Source organism: Phocoena phocoena, chromosome 11, assembly GCF_963924675.1.
Source record: "Phocoena phocoena chromosome 11, mPhoPho1.1, whole genome shotgun sequence".
NCBI classification, from domain to species: domain Eukaryota; kingdom Metazoa; phylum Chordata; class Mammalia; order Artiodactyla; family Phocoenidae; genus Phocoena; species Phocoena phocoena.
The window spans coordinates 30,700,762-30,723,945 of record NC_089229.1 but is presented as its reverse complement, the minus strand read 5'-3'; the positions used below and the strand labels follow the sequence as shown (position 1 = coordinate 30,723,945).

At 36.3% G+C, this 23,184-nt stretch overlaps 1 protein-coding gene and 1 non-coding gene across 3 annotated transcripts in view; both read right to left on the bottom strand.

Moving 5' to 3' along the window:
* The window catches only part of POC1B (POC1 centriolar protein B), a 102,882-nt gene that overhangs the window by 18,035 nt on the left and 61,663 nt on the right, over positions 1-23,184 (bottom strand). The window contains exon 10 of one of the 2 annotated variants that reach the window (XM_065887547.1): positions 20,178-20,258. The exons of the other annotated variant lie outside the window; for it this stretch is intronic. Within the exon in view, the coding sequence (XP_065743619.1) occupies positions 20,178-20,258 (81 nt within the window). The remainder of the gene's footprint in view (positions 1-20,177; positions 20,259-23,184) is intronic. 2 annotated transcript variants of the gene reach the window in all.
* On the bottom strand, positions 5,304-5,405 carry LOC136131628 (U6 spliceosomal RNA). The gene has a single exon (XR_010656365.1). It is a non-coding gene; the product is annotated as a U6 spliceosomal RNA (small nuclear RNA).

Below are 23,184 nucleotides of genomic sequence, written 5' to 3'. Positions count from 1 at the left end.
GGTACATAAGGCAAGGTCTGGAAGGGTACCAATTGCAGAAGCTTCTGTTCCCTTGGAGTTGGGGTATCCGGCATATAACTATTTACAGCCATGGCTCTATGATCAAACAAGAGGGAGAAGCCAAACAAAAGAACAGCTGCGAAGACTTTAGAAGGCAGGAAGAGAAGGAGCAGGAAAGGTGACTAGCGACCCATGAGGTAGGAGGGGTACTGGACCCAAAGGTAGGTAAGGAAAAAGTTTCAAGGGGAAGGGAGTGATCACTAAGACCAAGTCCTATAGAAAGGCTGATTCGGATGAATACTGGGACCTTGACATGAGTGGAATGGTGGGGACAAAAGTTTAACTGAAGTGGATTCAGAAGAGTAGAAAGTGAAGAAATGAAGACTGAATATATGCCTTTCTTTCGAGGAGTTTTGCTATAAAGGGGAGCAGAGCAATGAGACAGGACTTGGAAAGGGATGAGGGGTCAAATGAAGTTTTCCTTTTTAAAGATGGGAAATACATTACAAACGTGGGCTGATGGAAAAGATCGAACAGAAAGAGAGCACTGATGTCACAGGACGCTGAGGAGATAACTACTTGGTAAATGGATTGCTAGGCAGTACTGAGTGCCCCTGGAGCTTTGTATAAATAAATTTAAAGGGAGATCAGTCAGCATGGCTGTCTAGTTGAATTCAGTTGCTTGGGTGTAGGTACAGAGTCGGCAGAAAAAAAAAGATTTAACCAGGCTGAAGTTTTTTGGGGTGAGTACAAAGGAGAGAGAAAGGGGCAAGGGTATGGCTACGATGATGGACTATAGAATCTAAGCCCATAAAGGCGAGACACACAGACACAGAAGGTGGGCAATGAAAAGGCAGAGGCTCAGTGGATTGGAGGTCCTTCTGGGGTTGATGAGTTATCAAAACTGAAGGACTAGAGGAAGTGGTGGCCAGTGCGTGGGAGGCTTTACACTGAGTTTACCATTAACACAAAGGATTTAGACAGTCACTGAGTTCATCTGAGAATCCTGACCAAGAGAGGATGGCTGTCTTTCAGAAGTGACTCAGAGTGTTGCTCTGTCTTTGAGATCAAAAGCCAGTGTTAACCAAGAAGTGGATGGATTAATCAGAAAAACAGAATGAAGAGCTATGGAGTCACCCATGTGGGGCTGTCACAGGACCACAACACAGGATTCGTTCCCAATTTCTAAAACTCTTAAGAAGAGAAGGCTGTTGATCCTGAAGAAGAAAACCACATCTCTTCTATGTTACATCTGCACAGTGTATTGTATATCCTTGTAGGAACATACCCACCTGATCCAGTCTCATTGATTTAAAAATACTTCTAGGATAAAATCAGAGAATGTCATGTGAAATTTGTGTCTCCCAGACTAAAGTCGCTGAGCTGAGAAAGCCTTCTGTTTATCCCTTGGGAAAAATCATACATCTTTTTCTCAAAGAGAGAAAAAGAGGCTTTGGGGATAAGGTTTTACTGAGGGCTTTGATTTTTCTTCTTCAAACCAAATTGGACGTTTCATGTTTGTCAGAAGACTTGAAAAACACCCCCGCCCCAATGCAACTATCAAGTAGGAAATCTGAGTGATTAATTCAGTGCCCTTGAAAATGACAGCCGAGGCCATAAATCTGTCTATCTTTGTCTTTAATCTTTACTATCATCTCCAGAGAAGCTTATTACTTTTGAAGCCATGAATAGGTAGGATACAGCTAGGACAAATAAAATCTGTACAAAAATTTCCTTTCATGTTTCACTATTTACATGATTAGGCAAACACAAACTATGAATCCCTTAAAGGAATATTTGTCTTGTAATGCCTTATGCTGAGTCTACAACTGTGCACTGCACCAGGTAAATTTTAATTAATGATAAAGTACTTACCAGAATTATCTGGGGGAGGTGGAGGGAGACAGCAGGTAGTCAGTGAACTAGAATTAGTACTCTCTCTTCTGAGTTAATATAAAACTAAAAATTCTAATCCCAGTGTTCTAGACAAGTAGAATACCAATAAAACTTTCTGTAAATTCCAAAGAGAAAACAAGTAGTCATTACATCTTTTGTGAATCCTGCTGTTATACCCCAAAGGCCTACAGAATAAGGGATTCATTCTTATTATCTCTTCCATATAGAATCAACAAGAATATTTTATGCAAGTTGCTGAAATGACAAGGGCAGAAATCAACCATTATTTATAGCGATACCTTACTATGTTCAAAAAAGGTGTGTGCATGTGTGAATCTAAATTCTGAGGCAGGTAATAACTTATATTGTACAATGATGTACTTTTTTAACAGATATTTTACATTCAAGTAAGGATTACATCTTGGAGAAAACTGAAGTTTGACTTGGAAAACCACATTTGGTTTAGTTTCACCCACATCATGTCTCAAAAAAGCCATCTGTTCACCTTTCAGAAAGCTGCCCCCTTCTTTGCATACAGAACAGCAATCAAGTGAAATTAATACAGGCATGAATAAGCAATGCAACCTCACTGCAACACTAACATTTCTGAATGAATCTGTAATCCCTCTTTTTATCTCATAATAACTGATTTTTTAAGTTCCAATTTTGCTTTCAAAAATTCGTTGAAAATAAAACTACGAAGTGAAGTAAGTCAGAAAGAGAAAAATATCACATGGTATCATTTATATGTGGAATCTAAAATATGACACAAATGAACCTATCTATGAAACAGAAACGGACTCACAGACATAGAGAACATACTTTGGGTTACCAAAAGGGTGGGGGGGGGGAATGGATTGGGAATTTGGGATTAGCAGATATAAACTATTATATGTAGAATGGATAAACCACAAGGTCCTACGGTATAGCACAGGCAACTATATTCAATACCCTGTGATAAACCATAATGGAAAATATGAAAAAGAAGGTATATATATGTATAACTGAATCAATTTGCTGTATGGCAGAAATTAACCCATTGTAAATCAACTACAATAAAGTAAAAAATTTTTTAAATTCAATGAAGAGATATAAGAATAATAAAGCAACCCTCTCCCCTACCTTAAGAAACAAAGTATACCCTTTTATGATCTATCTCCCTGCCTTTCCCTCTTAAAGGATACCACCATCTTGAATAGTGTCTATCATCCCAATCTATGTCCCTTTACTTTTATCACATAGGTAGACATCCCTAAACAGCAGTATTGCTTTTGTGTGTATTCAAGCTTCACATAAAATAGTATTAGATCTCTTTAGTATTTTCTGTTAACCAACATTGTTGGGTTTGTCTATGGTGTTGCAGGTAGGTCTACTTCACTTATTTTCCTTGCCAAATAGTATTCCATTGATTGGGTATTCCACAATTTATGTGTCCTTTGTACTGTTAACTAGCACTGAATTCCACAGTAAGCATTCTTATAAATGTCTCCTGTACACAGGTAGGTGAGTTCCTCTAACGTGTCATAGTTCAGTTATAGTTTTACCAGATACTTTCCCAAATGGTAGAATCAACTTACTCTTCCATGAGCAGAAGAAAATCCTCCCTTTTTCTACAAAGTCAAAAATATTTGATTGTCAGGCATTTTAAATTTTAACAAAATTATGGGCAGGAAATGGTATCCCATGGTTTTAATTTCATTGTTTGTTTCCTTGATTATTGGTAACTTGAGCATATTTTATGTGTATATTGATCATTCTTCTGCAAATTACCTATTTAAGTCCTCTGTCCACTTTTTAGTTGGTCTGCTTCTTTTTTCTAATTTATATTTAAGAGTTCCTTCTATAGAGAGAAATACAAATCAAAACAACAATGAGGTACCACCTCACGCCAATTAGAATGGCCGTCATTTAAAAGTCTACAAATAACAAATGCTGGAGAGCATGTGGAGAAAAGGAAACCCTGTTACACTGTTGCTGGGAATGTAAGTTGGTGTAACCACTGTAGAAAACAGTATGAAGGTTCCTCAGAAAACTAAAAATAGAACTACATATGATCCAGCAATCCCACTCCTGGGCATATATCCAGACAAAACTATAATTCAAAAAGACACATACATCCCTATGTTCTTAACAGCACTACTCACAACAGCCAAGACATGGAAGCAACCTATATGTCCTTCGACAGATGAATGGATAAATAAGATGTGGTACATATATACAGTGGAATACTACTAATCCATAAAAAGAATGCCATGTGTGGCAACATGGATGCAACCAGAGATTATCATACTAAGTAAAGTAAGAAAGAGAAATACCATATGATATCACATATATGTGGAATCTAAAATATGACACAAATGAACCTATCTATGAAACAAACAGAATCAGGGATATAGAAAATAGACTGGTGGTTGCCAAGGGGAGAGGGAGGTGGGGGAGGGATGGAGTAGGAACTTGTGATTAGCAGATGCAAACTGTTATATAGAGAATGGATAAGCAACAAGGTCCTACTGTAGAGCACAGAGAACTATATTCAATGTCCTGTGATAAACCATAATGGAAAGAATGTGTGTGTGTGTGTGTGTGTGTGTGTATATATATATGTATGTATGTATGTATGTAAACTGAATCACTTTGCTATATGGCAGAAATTAACACAACATTGTAATTCAACTATACTTCAATAAAAATTTTAAAAAGTTGCTTATATATTATGGATACCAATACTTTGTTTATATGTGTAATACATCCCCTACTCTGTGGATTGTGTTCACTTTTATGGGATTTTTTACAGAAGTTTTTTTGTTTTAAATGTAGTCAAATTTATTAAACTTTTTCTTTTATGATTCGTACATTTTATATTTTGCTTAAGCAATCCTTGCCTACCCAGAATACATAAATATATTCTTCTGTTTTCCTTTAGAAGTTTTGAAGTATGGGGTTTCACACTTAAGCCTTTAACCCATCTGGTATTGAGTTCATTTGTGGTTAAAAGTAAGAACATAATTTTTTATTTTTCATATAGCTAGCTATATGAAACAACATTTATTGAACAGTTGACTTAGTGACAAACCCATCTTCATGGGTCTACAAAATCAGGCCTTTCATAGACCAACCATCTGCACTTGTGTGGGTCTGCTTATGTGCTCTCCATTGTGGATTCTTTGTCTCTCTGTGTAACAATATCACACTTAGAGCTTAAAGAGTCCCCAACCTTCAAATTTCTTCAGAATTGTCCTATTTTGGGCCCTTCGCTCTTCCATGTATGCCATAAAATCAACTTTTTAGGTTTCTTGAAAAACCTTAATAGGATGTTTATTGGAATTGCCTTGAATTTGTAGATTTATTCAGGGAGAACTAACGTCTTTATGACACTGAGCCTCCCTAACTACAAACATAATATTCCAAAACACGTGGAACATTTAATAAATTTCAACTTATCCTCTCGTGGAGGCCACTCTAATATTTTCTGTATCTTTTCAATTTTAGTATACGTGCTGCAAAAGCAAATACACCACCACCATTTTAGTATCATGATAATGTACACGGAGAGCCGACCAAACCAACAAGCCAAATGTTGTCCTCAAATAACTATCCTCATTATTTTTATGAAACACAAAATTATCACAGAGTCAGGATTATTTAGAATAAATTTATGAAAAATTATTTCCTGGGCTTGCTCTCTTAAGATAAATAATGCCATTCTTTGACCTTTTTTACAGGCCTATTTTCTGTTCCTCAAAACCCTTCAAGTGCCGAGTTCAGGAGACGTGAGCTGTGTGTTAAAAGTCATGAGATAATTTCTTTTTTTAATTGCACATACACAGTAACTCATGCTTTGCTCACTTCAATAAGACTAGCTTCTTTACTGTGTTTTAATACTATGAAGAGGCAATTTTAAGGCAGGAATTTATCCAATCATTTAACAAAGCTACATCCAGAAAACTGGCAAGCTTTTCCGAACATCTTTTAGAGGGCAAATATTACATTTATTTATGTTCTATTCACCATCTAGCATAATGTGAACATTCTAGTACGATTAATGATAAAACTGTGATTATAACAGTAATGTATATTCACAGCTGGGTATTGAGAACCACTCTTCTATTTATTGTTCATTATATCATTCAGAAGACAGAGAGTGAAAGCTTTCTATGAGATCTCAGTATACACAGTGCACTTTATGTAAGTTCACTTCAATTTGCATTTGCAAAATAATGAAGTCTTTCCTCATCTTCCCCAAATAGATGCAATTTGCCTGTTCTAGATCTCTAGAAAAATTCAATTTTGTTTCTTAAAGGTAATTATCAATTTTCCCTGCATTTCTGCTGTTTGTGATACTGTATAATTATCCATGCTATCATATAATATGGCGCTATATTAATGGGGCATCAAGTCACATGGACTTGGGTTTAATCTTGTCTCTTCTGTGTACTGACTGTATGACCTTGGACAAATTACTTGGCTTCTCTAAGTGTTAGTTTCCTCACCTGTAAAATGAAGAAAATAACCCTGGGCTACATTATAAGGTTGCTGTGAGAATACAGGTAAAGAGTTTAATCTATAGTTTGTGATCAGTTACCTATCATTATCAATATTATCAAATTGTGTCCTCCCCCCAACTCCACTAAAATCTAAATTGCACTTTTCTAGAAGGCAGAAGCCATAGCTCACCTTCTTTTGGATAGTTGACAATATGGTGAGTGCCTCCTATGTGTAAGGCATACATAAAGTAATAAAATTTGTTGAATTAAAGGTATTTTTCTATCCATTATATTCAAATTAAAAAAAATTCTTCTATGTCTGGTTTCTCAAATAAGTTAACAGGCTACTTAAGGGCAGGTGGAAGTTCAAAAAAATAAATGAACAAGCCATACTCAATAAAGTAGTAACTGGATAAGCATATGCTGAATATACATTTAAAATGAAAATCACTGTTCAGCAAATCCAACACAAAATATTAAGACATTTTCAGATATAGTTAAAAAAGAAAAAAGTTTCCATTTTCAGGCAGCTGCCTGAGAAATGTACATAATACTTTTTAAAAACACTTAGTAAACAAAGATACAACATCTTTTTAAAAATTCTGGTCCCATCATTTAATGCGTGAAAAATGATTTCCTAATAATAATACAGGAAGCCAATCTAACATCAAGCATTTAAATCTATGAATCTCATCTGAAATATTTAACCCCTTGATAAAGATTATATAACTGGACATAGTTGAAAACTTATGGCATAAAATCTTCAGGACAAAGAGCTTATGAGTAGAAAATACTTCTACTAATACTTTGTTATAATGAAGTAACAAATACTTCATTATAAATAAGAGGCCATGATAACAACATTACTGTTTGATAGACATACTATATTTTTCTTTCCTACATTTTTGTATATAGAAAGATATGGATGTTTTGCTCCTCTCTAATTTTGCTGGTGGAAGAAACTCAGAAACCAAAGGATAACAACAATGACTGATAACTAACAAGGACCTACTGTATAGCACAGAGAACTATACTCAATATTATTTTAATAACCTGTAAGGGAAAAGAATCTGAAAAAAAAGTGTGTGTGTATATATATATATATGTATATATATATATATAACCAAAACTAACACATTATAAATCAACTATACTTCAATTAAAAAATTAATTTTAAAATGACTGTCTTTATAAAGAAAGATTTTCCTTTCTTTTATTTTTTTTTAAACCAATTATCATGGGGAAAATGGTCCAGGAGAATTAATGTTCAAATGCTACCATAAAGTTCAAAAATATTTTTCACAGATGTCATGAGTCAAAGAGAATATGAACTACATTCTGTAACTTTATTAAAAGTGTGGTTAAGAATCATGAAAATTTATCTACACTAAACACATACCCAGAGGAGTAAGCAGGAAGTTCTTAAAAAAGGAAGCCGTGACACCACTAATGCACGTCTGCTACTTACAGCCATTAAATGCAACCAGTTTTATCTGCTTTATATTTCAGTCACAGTATTCACCAAATAACCAGCATTATTCAAGCAAACAGTCTTCTAATTACCACTCCTGATGAATGAGATGAGATTACTGGTGATCATCTATTTGTCATAATCATTACCGTATTTAGTATGAAGCTGCAGTTCAGGGATCACCCTGTGGGACCTCACGGCTTGATCAATCAATTAAAGATTCCCAGATCTATACTTCTGCCTGGATGCTCCATACCCAAGACCTGTCTCTGTCCTATCTTGGTAAACAGTGCCATTATCTACTCAGGAGCTTCAAATTTGGGAGCTATTCTAGAGTCTTCCCTCTCCCATGTCTAATCAGTAAACAGAACTTAACTCTTTCTCTTCAAGATCTCACGGCTCAGTCTCCTCTTCTTCATTTCCCCCATGTTACTGCTCAAGATCAAGCACCCCCCCACTCCGTATCTAGATTATGACTGCACTTGCCTCCTAATTTTCATGCCTCCCAGCCTCACCTCCCTCTAACCCCTCCTTTATCACATCTCTAGAGTAACTGTCCTAAAACTCAAATTTGCTCTTGTCATGGTTCCCTGAATTCACCATCCCCTCTTAAGCCTTGTCACCTATACAAATGCTGAACTCTGTCCGTGTTCTCCATAATGGTAGGCAAATTCTTAAAGAAACAGCTCAAGTTTCAACCATTTCCAGGAAGTTATCTCTGATTAAGTTTTCTGTCCCCCACCCAAATTTTCTAGCACTCACACACATGCTCATGTGCGCGCGCACACACACACACACACACACACTCCTTATTTAACCACTCCACTGATGTACTCCCATAGCAACTTAGGCATTTACCACTATTATTGGACTCTTTCATCTGTGCATTCTCATTGCTTGGTATATAATAGACGCACAGCAAATGTATTCAATAAAAGAAAGAATAATCTATTCTAGCTGTCTCTTTGCTCATCCTGCCCCTTCCACTCACTGTTCAACTCACTTCCTACTGGCTCGCACCTGTATTAGTCCATTGAAAAAGCTCTCCAAAAGGTAACCAAAATTTTCTGCTGAATTGATTATTATAAAAATCCTTCTCTTGGCTTTCAGCAATGTCGACACTCCCATCTTCTTTAAACACTCCTCTCTTGGCTGTCCTGATACCACATTCTCCTGCCTATCCCTGGGCTCCAGCCCTCTTCTCAGTCACTAGAGCATACCAAGGTTCCTGCAAGCCAGTCTTTGCACACACAGTTCCCTCTGCCTAGAACACGCCACTACTCCTAATCTTCTCACATCCACTCTTACTGAAGCTTTAGATCAGCACTTCTCAAACTTTAATGAACACATAAATCACCTGGGGATCTTATTAAAATGCAGAGTCTGATGCAGTAGGTCTGGGGTGGGACCCAAGACTCTGCATTTCTAAGAAGCTCCCAGGTGATGCTCAAACAAACCATGGACCACATTTTGAATAGCAAGGTTTTATATCTCAGCTTAAAACAACTTTTTCAGGGAAACTTTCTCTGATTTCGCCTCACCTATACTCCTGACTTAGTCAAATGCCCACAATTCATACTGTCACTGTACTACGTAACTTTCCATGATAGCTTTTGCTTATCATTATAACCCACATTCATCCTCCTCCCTCTCAACCCCCTACTCCTATCTAGTGCCTGGCATGTTCATTTTTGAGAAATGAATGAACAATGTCTATTGAGTCAGCCCCTAACTTAGGCTGAGTCACTTCCCTTCGTGATGCTGCAACCAAAGGTTCACTGCCCTGGGCTCAGCTCCTGCAGAAATTCAGCTCATCTGTGGTTAGTACTCTGAAAGATTTTCTATTCCTGCCAAGATTTACTCATTTGGGGTCTGCAGAGCTATGGCAGGAGAGTAATTAATTCCATATGTACTCGTTTCGCTACTCTAACAAGCTGGTTGGCCACAGTCTCCACATACAGTCTACTAGTACTCCAGATTTTCTTGTGCCAGGTATATAAGCAGCAGAGGAAAAAAAGCAAATCCTAGTTAATGTGGTCAGATCCAAATCTCCCACCCTGGTGTGAGGACTGGCACCAGGAAGGGTAGAGGCAGGAGGAAAAGACAAAAACTTTCAGTACATTCTGATTTTTTTCCATTCAAATTTCATTGTTTAGCTTCTCATAAAATTCATTTTTCCTTTACATTTAGGAAAATAATTTTGACTAAAAATACTGTAGGAAAAATTATATAAGTTAATGGCTGGATACAACAGCTAGAACATTTGCATGAAATAAGTTGTGATGGGGAATATACTGGAAGAGCTTAATTGCATAAAACATGACAAGTAGAAGCAATGCCACTGTTGCCAAGAGAACTGCCTGGAAAAAGTGCCAAAGCAAAACTAAAAATAAACAAATAAAACATAATTTGAGATAAACCCCAGGAATGTCATTTTGCTTGACTAATAAGTACATAAAAATAATCATAGCACATAGTAACAGAAATAACAAGATCCTAATGCTTGATTAAAATATTAATCATATAATACCTTAGGGAAAACTATTGCTCTCTAAATAAAAAGTTTCAAATACATTTCAGGGAAGAGATAATTTATTTTTAAATAGAAAATTTTTTTCCTCAATTCTGTGTCATAAACATCAGTTTACTCAATTTAAAAAATGGTGATATTTTAAAAAACATATTATTTGTTAAAAATTTTTCGTGTCATTTAATTGTATATCAGAAAGAGGTTGTTTTCCCTGAGTTGGGAGGAAGAGGGTGTGACTCTGATAGATTAGTGCCCAAAATGTAAAACAGCCATAGTTTTATGGCATTTATAATTCACAGAACATATATAAACGATTTCTTGAAAAAGAACAAAGTTTTTAAATAGTGTTAACAGCTTGAATTTTTTTCAGTAATTTTACTGTGTACTGAATTTTACAGAAAGTACACAGAATTTTCTAAAAGTACAAATCTGGGAGAGTGCATTTCTTAGTCAAATTCTTCAAAATTTCAACTGATTTTCCAAAGCACACAACTGTCTTCACTTTATCTTAAAATAATGCATTTCCAGTTCTGTTTAAAACAAGTAATTATTTATCAACAAATAATTAAAATTTCATTAGATGATTAATTATTATCCCTAAAATGCATTGTTTCTGAATTTAGAATAATATTTACTCTGGTACTTTGCCTGATGCTAGATGTCATTTAAAATGAATTTAGTTTACACAATATCAACCTTAGAGAATGGACAAAATGGGACGCAGATTCATTCTACTGAACCTGTAGCTTCAAACAGAAGAACTTTCCGAGTGAATTACAAAATGTCTTTTGAAGTTTCAGCTATGGGAACAAGGTGTACTATTACTGTAACACTGTAATTATGGATTTGGGCATGCTTTCAAGCGTAGCCCATAAGATTTCCAGCCCAATAAACAGAATATTTACCAAGAAAACATAGCTCTGCTTAAAAATAAAAGTCAATGGAAAAATAGGATTCACTTCATAAAATTCACACTGTAACCAAATCTGATGGAAACTGACTATCACCTATTCCACAAAGGAAATAATATCTGCACACACCAGAATGAATAGCAATAACACCACCAAAGACACCTTAGGCACACACAATTCTTGCCACAAAGAATACTCTTTCTTTAAAAAAAAAAAAAAAAAAAAAGAACAAAGAAAATAATTCATTGGGTGAGGTTGGGGACCTGGGAAGAGCAGTAAAAGAAAAGTAACTACAAAGCCCTACCAAAGAGGTAAAGCCCATGCTCAATTTTTGTCAACTGGCATAGTGATGTTCTTTATAGCAATTCTTCTACTGACCCAGAATCAAATTCAGAATCATACACATGCATTTAGCTGTTGTTAAACATGGCATGGCTATATAATATTCCATCACTTGATGTACTATAGTTTTATTTAACTAATACTCTCTTAAAGGATATTTGACTTGTGTCCATTTGTTGTTATAAGTAATGCTGAAATAAACATCCTTGGATACAAGTCTTTTTCTGTACTTCTGTTTCTCTAGGATGGTTTAGGATCTTTAGGATGATCATTCAGGATCCAGCAGGAAAACAGAAACCACAACAGTAATTTTAGCAGAGAGAATTTAATATAGGGAACTGGTTAAAAAGGTTTGGAAGTCTGCAAAGGCTAAAAGGGATCACAGAGGTGAGGAGAAATAGTAAATGCATGAAGCAACTAACTCTAGGGCTGAAGGAACAAAGGAAAGAAGTTGGTTTGTTAGACACTTAGAGGCCCCTCACTGAGTTGAGATGGTTTGTTCATAGGAGGGAAGAGGAATGTTCATTAAAAAGACATTCTGAAAGGAAGAGGAAATGCCTGACATTCCTTTTCTCCATCTCCCCTTCAACTTAAAACAAACAACATGTAACTCTTATGTGCTTCAGTAAAATAATCCAAACAAATACATGAAAAGTAAAGGAATTTTGCCACCATAAATGCTGAAACCCACCAAAATTCTGTAGTGATCTGGAAAGCAGTTTTAAAAGAACATATGATATAAAAACTGGGCTTTACAGTGGCCATCATTATCTCAAGTAAAGGAAAAAGAAAATACGTAGGAATTAGGGGAAAAAAAATTATACCAGAACATTCTTCAGTTGTAAAAGTCATTCCAAGTCAGTCTCAATTTTTAAATTATAGGGGTTGGTGGATTGGCTGGTTTGAAGCAGCAGAGTTTTCTGTATGCTCAAGGATGTATGATTGTGCACACAGTGTGGTATCTTTTACTGATGCCTGACTGTTTCAGAAGGTAAAAGCAAGGAGACTGAAAGACATAGATGGAACTAGGCAAGAACCAGCACTGGGCATCAGCCGCCAGTTCACTCAGATTATGAGGATTTTAATCCCTCTGAAGTCCTAATATAGTTTACATAACCTGACTTCATAAAGCACAAAGAACTGACTGAAAAAATTCATTTCAGCAGACTTGCTGACTACTTCCACCGAACAATTAGCTGTCAGGTGGCTAAATAAAGGAGCAAAGCCAACTAGCTTCACTGTATAAGCAGCACCAAATTACTCAAAACCAGATGGGTGTAATATACAGAACAGCTGAAAGGGAAGCTCACTATCTTCCAGGCAACTCTGACAGACCTGCCAACGGCATTTAGCTCCATAGTAAACCATCCTCCAGGTCAGCAGGAAGCTCATTATGGGCTGACAGTCCAGGAGACAAGCACTTTGCAGAATGCTCCCCTAGTAATTTCCTGTGTGAAAAACTCACTGCTGTTCCTGCATTCCTCAGGGTGCATTTCTTCTCATCTCAGAGGATGTTGCTCTTCCACAGGAAGAGGAAGGAACCAGTTGTTACTGGGTGTGTGGGCTGAGGCTGTCAGGCATTTTCTGCACGCCTCAGTCTCAACTGTGGGAACCGGGGATGCGGCTTAGATTCCCAGGCCTGCGACAGTCCAGATGACTGCAGCAGTTTAGAAATACAGTAGCTCAGGAAGTTGGAAGGCAGAAATAATACCTGGAACATCAAAACCTCCAGTTCCCAGAAATGTGCTAATTTTCTAAAGGAAATTAAAAAACGTATTTATTCTGTTGGGCTCCCAAATAGCATGTTTTATAAAATCCTTTTGTAGAGTTCTCTCCCTCTTTACATTTCATAAAGAAAAGTTTAAGTCCTAAATCACTTTTGTCAACAGGTTATAAAGACCAGTTTCACTGCATGAATTTTTAACTAGGACTATGCTTAAAAATTTACTTAGTATAAAATTTTTGGTAAAAGGAAACACTCATTAATGTAAGCTTTCTTTCTCGGTGACCTTGAAACTTAAAGGGAATGAAACTCAAATTAGTTAAGTCGTTAAGGATAGTTAAACATTTGGGACTTATGATTATTATGATTTTTATCAAAAAGTATATTTTATTTGGAGGAAAAAAGAAACCCTCTGACTCACACTATTACTCTCTTTTTACAATGGTACTATCTTAGTAAATCAGCTTTAAAAAAAAAAGCCACGTTCCTTTAACAGACTAAAAGTTTTAGTTGCTTCTTTTTTCTTTCTATAATCCCCAAAACACATTTTTTTTAAAGGTCAGCTATCACATTCACAACTGTTGGTAGTTCTTATAACATATAGGTCATGATGTACTTCTAAAGCAAGGATGCAACTAATTTGGAAATCGTCTCTTCCTCTCTAATGTTTTCTCTATCTCTAAAATAGCTTGTATCTGAAAAAACCATAAATGTGTTTTCTATTCTAAAGGGTGAGAGATTTGTGGAAGTGTATTTTTTCTTATTTACTTCTGTTAGTTTTATCATGTATGTCTTATTTTTAAAATGCTTTGACAATTTAATTACTTTATTTCTTTCAATTTCAAAGGGTAATGTTTTAAAATTATTTCTCAGCCCTGATAAGAATTCATCTTTTACTCCTACTAAGCATCTTAACTTTTTGAGACACTGGATTAAAAAAAGAAAAAAAGCAGCACTGTATCTCACCTGACATATTCACTATCATTTGAAATTAAGACTAAATGAGGATAAAAAAATATGAGGATAAAAAATGAGGATAATAAAATGAGGATAAACTGTGGAAAGCACCTCTGTGTACAGTCCATAGGCGGATTTTACAAATGCCTGTGTTCATTTTCTTTCAAACACTTCAAGTGGGAGCAGGAGAAAAGTCCCCAGGGCCACTGAACTGATGCCTAAAGATACCATGAATATCTGTCTCCTTAAGCTTAGCAAGCAACAACAACGTTACAAACATATCTAGTTTCAGAAATCATATGTCCCGAATTTACAAATCAAATGCTACCTTATAAACTGTTGCAAAGTTCAAACACTTAAAAAAGAATTTCACCTACCTCCAAATTTAGAAGCTGTTTCTATGTAAATGCAGGAATGTTAGCATATAGAAAAGCAGTATAAGCAGGAGGTTTGCACAACATGATTTTTACTGATTTTCCTGGAAAGGTAAATGAGGTATCTGGGGACAATGCATCACATATTCCCATTTTACACTTTCAAATTACAAATTTTAGTTTTGAACATTTAGGTTTCATACACTGTGTTCTTTCAAGTAAGTCCTTCCAAATCTTTGCTTACATAAGCAGTTAGGAACTGGAATAGCTCTGAACTGGTTACGCAATGTTGTCCAGTAACCAGGACGAACTGTTGCCACAACAACCATGGAGATATCCTCTCTGCAGCTGTAAGTTTACTCTTTGTATGTCCTTTTATTTTATCAATATATCAATATTTTTCAGAGAGCATATATCATATGACAATCTCCATGAAAGTGGGTAACTTTTTTCTTCCTAAAAATAGGCTGATGCGACAGCCTTTCCAAAAGGGAAACCAATAAACATCGCTGAAAAATGCAAACCTAAAGGACACCTAGGAAGGAGGACTATGTTTTACCACTGTGCTTCTCAAAGTCACAGAAACAGCACAGCCTCTCTTGCTTTGATTCAGCCGATCACCTTCCTAATCCCAGAAAAGAAGATAGGAAAATCACAAATCTTTTTTTCTCTCAGCAACCCCTCTGGCCAAATGATGCTGAGCCAGGAGATAAGCTGGGCCACCCTGAGATTACTCAGGGCTGCGCCTTACTATCCCTGGGGAAAGGAGACAGGGAATCCCACAGCGGACATCCAGTCCATTGGCTCCATCTTCAAAATACATCCGGAATCAGATCGCTTAACACCACCTCCTCTGCTACAACCCTGGATCAAGCCACTTCTGCCTTCTGTCTGACGATTTCATTAGCTTCCGAACTGGTCTCTTTGCTCCCCTCCGCCATCACCCCCAGCTGATTCTCAACACAGTAGCCAGAGTGACCCTGTTAAAACACTCATGAGATTATGCCCCTATCTCTGCAGGAAACCCTCCAGTGGCAGCTCCTCACTCCCCATCTGGCCTTCCGGCACTGCTCCCATGGCCTGGAGTACCTTCCCAGATAGTCATCTAACTTGTTCACTGTCATTCCTTCAGTTCCTTCCACAAATGTCACCTTTCACATGACTCTTGTCCTGGCCATACTATCTAAATGCACCCTTCTTGCTACCTAACTTCGGTGCTATTTACACCTTTGCATTGTTTCCGTCTACTATACTATATGCTCTACTTTTTTTAAATCTGTGAATTGCTTGTCTCCTCCTCTAGAATATACAATGTAGGCTTCTCTGGGGCAGGTATTTTTTGTTACTCAAGAAGTACTGATTGAGAGCTAAAAATGTGTGTGAGTAGGTATGCTCCCAGCATCCTACCACATCTGCTATCCATTGAGTTAGGCAACGCAGAGACTCCAGATTAGACGGCTGCACTTTTATTACCATGGTACGCATTGTATTTTCAATTACTTCTAAGGCATCTACTTATACCTTGCTTTCCCCACCTGGAATGTCTCTATCAAAATCCTACCCATCTTCAGTCAGGTCAAGAACTGGTCAAATGTTTTCTGCTAGAGAAGTCTTCTAGTTTCCTCTAGCCCATTCATGACCTTTTCTGAATCCTTCTGTTAACAACCTTTCCTTTGACAATCATATACCCTTAGCATCTAGTATCTTGAAACTGCCACTTACTTCTTACACTGTTATTTCTCTCTGGCTTGGCTGTAAGTTTCTTGAGGTGAGGCGGCCAGCTTGTCTTCAGTATATCATATGATGCCTCCATGCAGTGTGGCTTTAAATATTTGACTGATGGAGCAAGAAAAGACTGTAGACCTTGATTTTCTTCTATGATATAACTTCAGATTCTCAGTTTATTGTAAATAATTAATTTAACCTGAAAACTGTCCCTAATTCTAAAGAAAGGCATAAATATTACATTCATACTCTACACAGTTGCCAGAGTAAAGGCAAGGACACTCTTTGAGTTCTCTGAGTCCAGCGTTTTGAGTCAATCAGAGTAATACTAGCAAGATCATCAATTTCATTATGTTCATTTGTTGGACAAATAGTAATAAAATACATCAAAACCTAGGAATATAGTTTACCTAAAAATAACAATTTTAATAATCCTAGAGTATTTTAAATAAGTTCCGTTTAGTTAGTATTTTAAAAATAAACACCACTTTATATTAGGACACAGAAGAGAAATTACTGTCTTATTTGCCTTTGGGAAGAGAGGAGCTGAGGATGTAGCCACACCACATGCGCTAAATGCCTTGTACAATTTTGATGACAAAACCTCAGTCTAATAGAATAAATGAAAACATTAAAAGACTCAATGGGAATCTTGAACTAAATAATCTTTAAAAGATCAGCAAATAGCAAGAGACAACGTAATTGGAATAAGATTCAGAAATTTGAGATCAACATTTTTAAACTATGTCTATGTGACAGCCAGTATATCCCTTTACAGAAACTTTTTTTTTTTTTTTTTACAACAAAGCTTTAAAAATGCAGATTGGGAACAGCTTACTTTGATCCCTAAATATTGTATCAAATTTCCTGCCTGGCATTAGAGACACAAGTGCAAGCCACAAAGATACCAACTGTTACACTGTATGCCATAATTTCTTCTCTGTTGTAAGAAGGCATCAGAGCATAGATATCAATACACTTAGATCTAGAAATCATCCTGAATGTAATATTAAATCAAGTCAAAACAGGAACAGAAGCCAACTATTTCTTACACCATAAAAAAACCTACTTTTATCCTAAGAAATTTCACAAATTAAGGTTTAAAGAGTAACCTTTTTACATCTCATCTTGATGAAAATGAACTTCTAAAGAAACTTTCTTCCAGTCTGCAAAAACCAAACAAACAAATCCCCAAAATAAACAGTAACCACAATAACAAAAACCAAAACCATCTGTAAATACTGCTTTTTTTTCTTTTTTGCTTCCAATACTTCTCTGTGTTTTTTCATTATAATTACATGCAAAGTTCACACCACAATAGTGCTTCATGCCAGAATAGAAACAAATCTCCTTTACATTTATGTTTGATTTGTTGTGCAGAAGCAAAAGAAAAGCAGCCAATACAGAGGAGATGACAGATTAAGAATTACTACTAGATTAATGGAAAGGCAATTACAGTGATTGCGCTTTAGTTTTCTAACCACTTATCATCTATCAATGAGCTAAAAGAAAGACACATACATTGAAAACTTAAAGGAAAGCTCTTTAAAGATACTCTTTATAAAAATCTAAATGCTTCATGAATATCTGTCTTCAGAAAATGTGTCAGTAAAATAAATAAAATCAGGAGTCCTTATGTCTTGCCAGGAGGCAAGCAGCTATCTTCCAGATTGTAAAAAAATCTAAGGGGGACATCATTAGCCTAATTCCAAACCAATTTATAGCAAACAAGTTTTTGTTTTGTTTGTTTTATTTTTATGTAGCATCAAGCACACAACTCAAAGTAACAGTGGAGTCTTCCTTTTAATGCTTATGTGTGGGGCTGAACCATGGGAAATCACTGATATGTATTAGATCGTTTTTGCCTACAAAATGGCAATATCATATAATTCAGCCTAATAATATCCCTTATGTGGGTAATAACTGTACTCTTCAGTCTTATTATTCTGCTTTGTAACACAACTGCAAACGTGTCACGTTTATTATAAAAATTGTCTTCCCTGTAGAGAACAGACTTGTGGTTGCCAAGGGGGAGGGGGGGGAATGGACTGAGAGTTTGGGGTTAGCAGATGCAAACTATTACATATAGAATGCATACACAACAAGGTCCTACTACATAGCACAGGGAACTATATTCAATATCCTGAGATAAACCATAGTGGAAAAGAATATGAAAAAGAATTATATATATGTATAACTGAATTACTTTGCTGTACAGCAGACATTAACACAACACTGTAAATCAACTATACTTCAATTAAAAAAAAAAAAAAGAACTGTCTTTTTGAAATCCTGCGTACCCTGTATTCCCGAGTTAGGGTTCTATAACATAGACACTTGACTTTGGCACTTCTGCATTACCATCCAGGGACAGACACCCTGCTATCGCTTGCTAGGTGGCACTAACACCCACCTCCATAGCACACTATTGAGAACACATGGATTCCTCAGGTCATGAGGTTTTGTAAATTTCAAAGGGTACTGGCAGGGAGAGTGAGTCTCAAAGCTCCAATCAAAGATTTTTGATGATCTCTGATATCTTCTAGGCCAGAAACACCCAATTTTAGTCTACCAACTACCTCACAAGAAGGCAGCACATCTCAAAAACCACCTATCTTTTGCTCCTCTCACCAGTGGGGCAAACACCCAACTCACCAGAATTTGTAAATTTCAACAGTGAGACTTTTGAGTAATTTATTGAACATAAGTATTGAGCACCTACTACAAGCTAAGCACTATGGCAAGAATTCGATGTCTAGTTAATTTTTTTTTTTTTTTTTTTTGTGCGGTACGCAGGCCTCTTACTGTTGTGGCCTCTCCCGTTGCAGAGCACTTGCTCCACGGCATGTGGGATCTTCCCAGACTAGGGCTCGAACCCGTGTCCCTTGCTTTGGCAGGCGAATTCTTAACCACTGCACCACCAGGGAAGTCCTCCCATTCGTTCTTATAACTAGTTTTGCCCTGACTAGCAGAATTGATGGCAGAAATAATCTGCTTTGCAAAGATTAAGCAGACTCAAATTGAAATGCTAAAACTCTCAATTTTTGAAGTCTTTGGATACACTTAGTAAATAAATTATATGTATGAAATTTTTTAAAACAAAATTGCAAGTGTTAGAAATACTTCTTAATTTCTGGATTATCCTTCAAGAGACGAACAAAGGGAAATGACTGCTTTTCTTACACCTTCTAAGGAGACTAGACGTAAGTTTAGCACCTCTGAAAGGCAGTTACCAAAGAAGGAAATCTGTTCTGTGACAGCAAGTGAAATGTCACATGGGTGGCACCTTAACAGGAGATGAGACGGTATGGATTCTACTGAGCTCAAGGTCCTCAAATCGAAGCTTTTCTAGAAATTGGTACTGCTCCCCCTTGTGGTTATTTAGACACATTGTAAATATGACTTTTGTACAAGGTTTTTTCTATGCTAAGGTGTTAGGCTATTTAGCCCATTTTTTATGTTCTCTCCCACACACTTTTTTTTTTTTTTTTTTTTTTTGTGGTACACGGGCCTCTCACTGTTGTGGCCTCTCCCATTGCGGAGCAACAGGATCCGGACGCACAGGCTCAGCGGCCATGGCTCACGGGCCCAGCCGTTCCGTGGCATGTGGGATCTTCCCGGACCGGGGCACGAACCCGTATCCCCTGCATCGGCAGGCAGACTCTCAACCACTGTGCCACCAGGGAAGCCCTCCCACACACTTTTTAAGGAAAATGGATTGTGCCAAACGATTAAATACCATTTAAATGCCAAAGAAAACTTACTGTGGTAGAATCAAAAGAAAGGATGTCCACAACAGGGGGAGTAGAGGTCTGCAAATCGACTACATCAAGCTTTGGATTAATCTGTATATATACATTAAAAAAAGCTAATATTAGATTTTTATACCATAGGAAAGTGGATGCCATTTCTAATAATCTAGAGGGTATTTCCTAATATATTCTAAAATGAAAATATCCATATATTAGCATAGATACAAAAATTTTAAATAAAATATTAGCCTATCAAATCTAACAATATATAAGAAAAGATCATTGTGAGCAAGTTGAATTTATCCCAGGAATAAAAAGTTGCTTTTACATTAGAAAATCAATGGGATTCACCTATTAAGGGATTTTAAAAATAAAATGAAATGACCCACCTCAAAAGATGCAGAAAAAAGTCCTAGCCAGTACAGTAAGACAAGAAAAGGAAATAAAAGCATTATGATGTAAGAATTAGAACAGAAGAAATAAAAATTGTCATTCATATATAATTATCTATAAAGAAATCCTAAAAGAATCTACTGCTGAATCATTAAAACTAAGAGTTTACTAGATCCAAAATTGATATACAAAGTCAATTACCTGTCTGTACTTCAGCACACAGAAAATGTAAATTTTTAAAAATCATAATTTATAATGCCATAGAAATTTTTAAATACATCAGGAAAAAACCCCAAAAATGCATATGACCTTTAAAGAAAAAAAACTCATATAAAGACATTAAAGAAGTCTTTAAAAAATAGGAAGCAATCCGATAAAGAGTTCAGAAGCAAAGCCCTGTATATATGGAAAACAAATACAAAGGAAAAATGGTGCCACAAATCAATAGAGGAAGGATGACTTGTACCTAAGAAAACGGGATCACTAAATAGATCCCTGCCTAATACTACATACAAAGATGGACAGCAGATAAATTATAAACCTAAACGGTATGTTAAAACTACAAAGTTAGTAGAAGTAAATGTGTAAGAATATCTTTCTGACCCAGGGTAGAGAAGAATATCTTAAAAGCTGCAAAAGTAAAACCATAAGGCAAAAACTAAATAAATTAAAAAAAAATTGATCCGTTTACCCCAAAATTAAGGATTTCTGTTTAACAATGGTTACCACAAAGTTAACAATCAGATAATGGAATAGGAGGAGATATTATATCTGAAACTGAAAAAGGACAAATACCTAAAATATATAAGAAAAACCTACAAATCAATGTGAAAAGAAGAGCAATCCTAAGGAAAAAATTATAGAAAACCTAACAGTTATCTAGAATATGAAGAGATTTTCAGAAACATTAGTAGTAATTAGAAAAGGGACGATTAAAGCAAAATACTGCTTAATACCTACAAGACTGCAAAAGCTAGAAAGCTCAATGATGCTGACATTGTTTAGAGCAACACTGTAATGGCAAAAACAGAAACAAACCACAGTCTTGCAGAAACTAACACAACACTGTAAATCAACTATATGTCAATAAACAGTAAATTAATTAGAAAAACAAACCACAATCAGAAATCCCCACCTGTTTATCAACAGTAGAATAAATGTATAATCATGGGAATTACTACTGTAGTAAATTCACTGAAATCCTATACAGCTGTGAAAATGAATGAAATACAACTATGTGCAACAACATATGAATGTATGAATTCAGAATCCATGCACATGAACCTCAGGATTTTAATGCTAAATAAAGGAGGAGGCTATAGTAAAATATATGCAGTATGATTCCATTTATATAAAGTTTAAAACTATCCAAAATGAAAAAATATCTCATTACTGATTCAATCATAAATAGTAAACTTTAAAAGAAAAGCAAGGGAATAATTAGAGTGGTGACTACTTCTGAGGGAGATTATTTCAGAATTCAGAAAAACAAAAAGGGAAAGAAACCACATGATCACCATTTATTTACTAAACATTATGAATACAAAGAAGTAAACAAAGGGCAAGAGAGATAGCAGAACTTGGTATCAAATAAATGCTACCAGCAAAAAGCATACTGACGAACCTCAAAGGAGAAACTGTTGACTAAGCACTTAGTGAGAAAGGCTTCTCGTGGAGGAAACAGACCTTGTGATGGCTCCTTTAGAAAAGGTTTATAAAACAAAAGCAAAAAGAGAGAGAGATGAGGTTACAAGCCTCCCTGAGCATAGAGGCAGAATGCTGACACGATACTGCTGCACAGGGCAGCAACAAGAGAGGGTGGCAAGGGTCAAATTGTGAGGGGTGAAGGAATTTGGGAAGGCACAGAAAAACTGGAGGCTAAAATGTGCTTTAGAAAGATCAATCTGACAGGAACATGTAGAGTATCAAGAATAAAGTAGGGGTTAACAGTGAGGACAACACTGCAACAGTCAGGGACTGTGGTAAGAGGAGTGGAATGATTTTAACAGCACTTATCAAGCTTGATGGGTACAGCTGTAGTTTTGGAAATATTAATAAGCATTTACATCTATCCAGCCACTTGTGTCAGAAGTAGAGATGTACACTCCCAGTAATCCCCACACTGCAGTGAAGGAGGAATTAGAACCATGTAGGACTACCTGCTTGGCCCACCAACACCTATGTTTCTTTCTGGCCATTCCACAGAGCAGAACGCACAACCTTCTTCCTATGAGCTCCAGTCCAGAGTCGAGGCAATGTTAAGAAACTTGAGGCTGACTCGCTTTCCTTTTAATCTTGGGCCAGCTGTCCAGAAAGAGTGCTTGCAGACACATTATTCTCATTTATCTACTGCCACCTAGTGTAGATATGAAATTGTTTACCAATGAAAAATACAACCTGGTTTTGCCATCTGAAACCAGAATTGCTCAAAAAACCACTAAATCACATGGAAATGGTCAGCATTTCTCGTAGAGAAATCCTTGAGCTTCTACGAGCTGGGAAACTTTTGATGTAACAATATTTTACTGTATTGTACCACAGTTGCTGCCATATACATTAAATGGAGCAGGAAATTCTTACTAAGTAAAAGTTTACAGTCTTCTCTGCAAAGAAAATATGCTGAGGC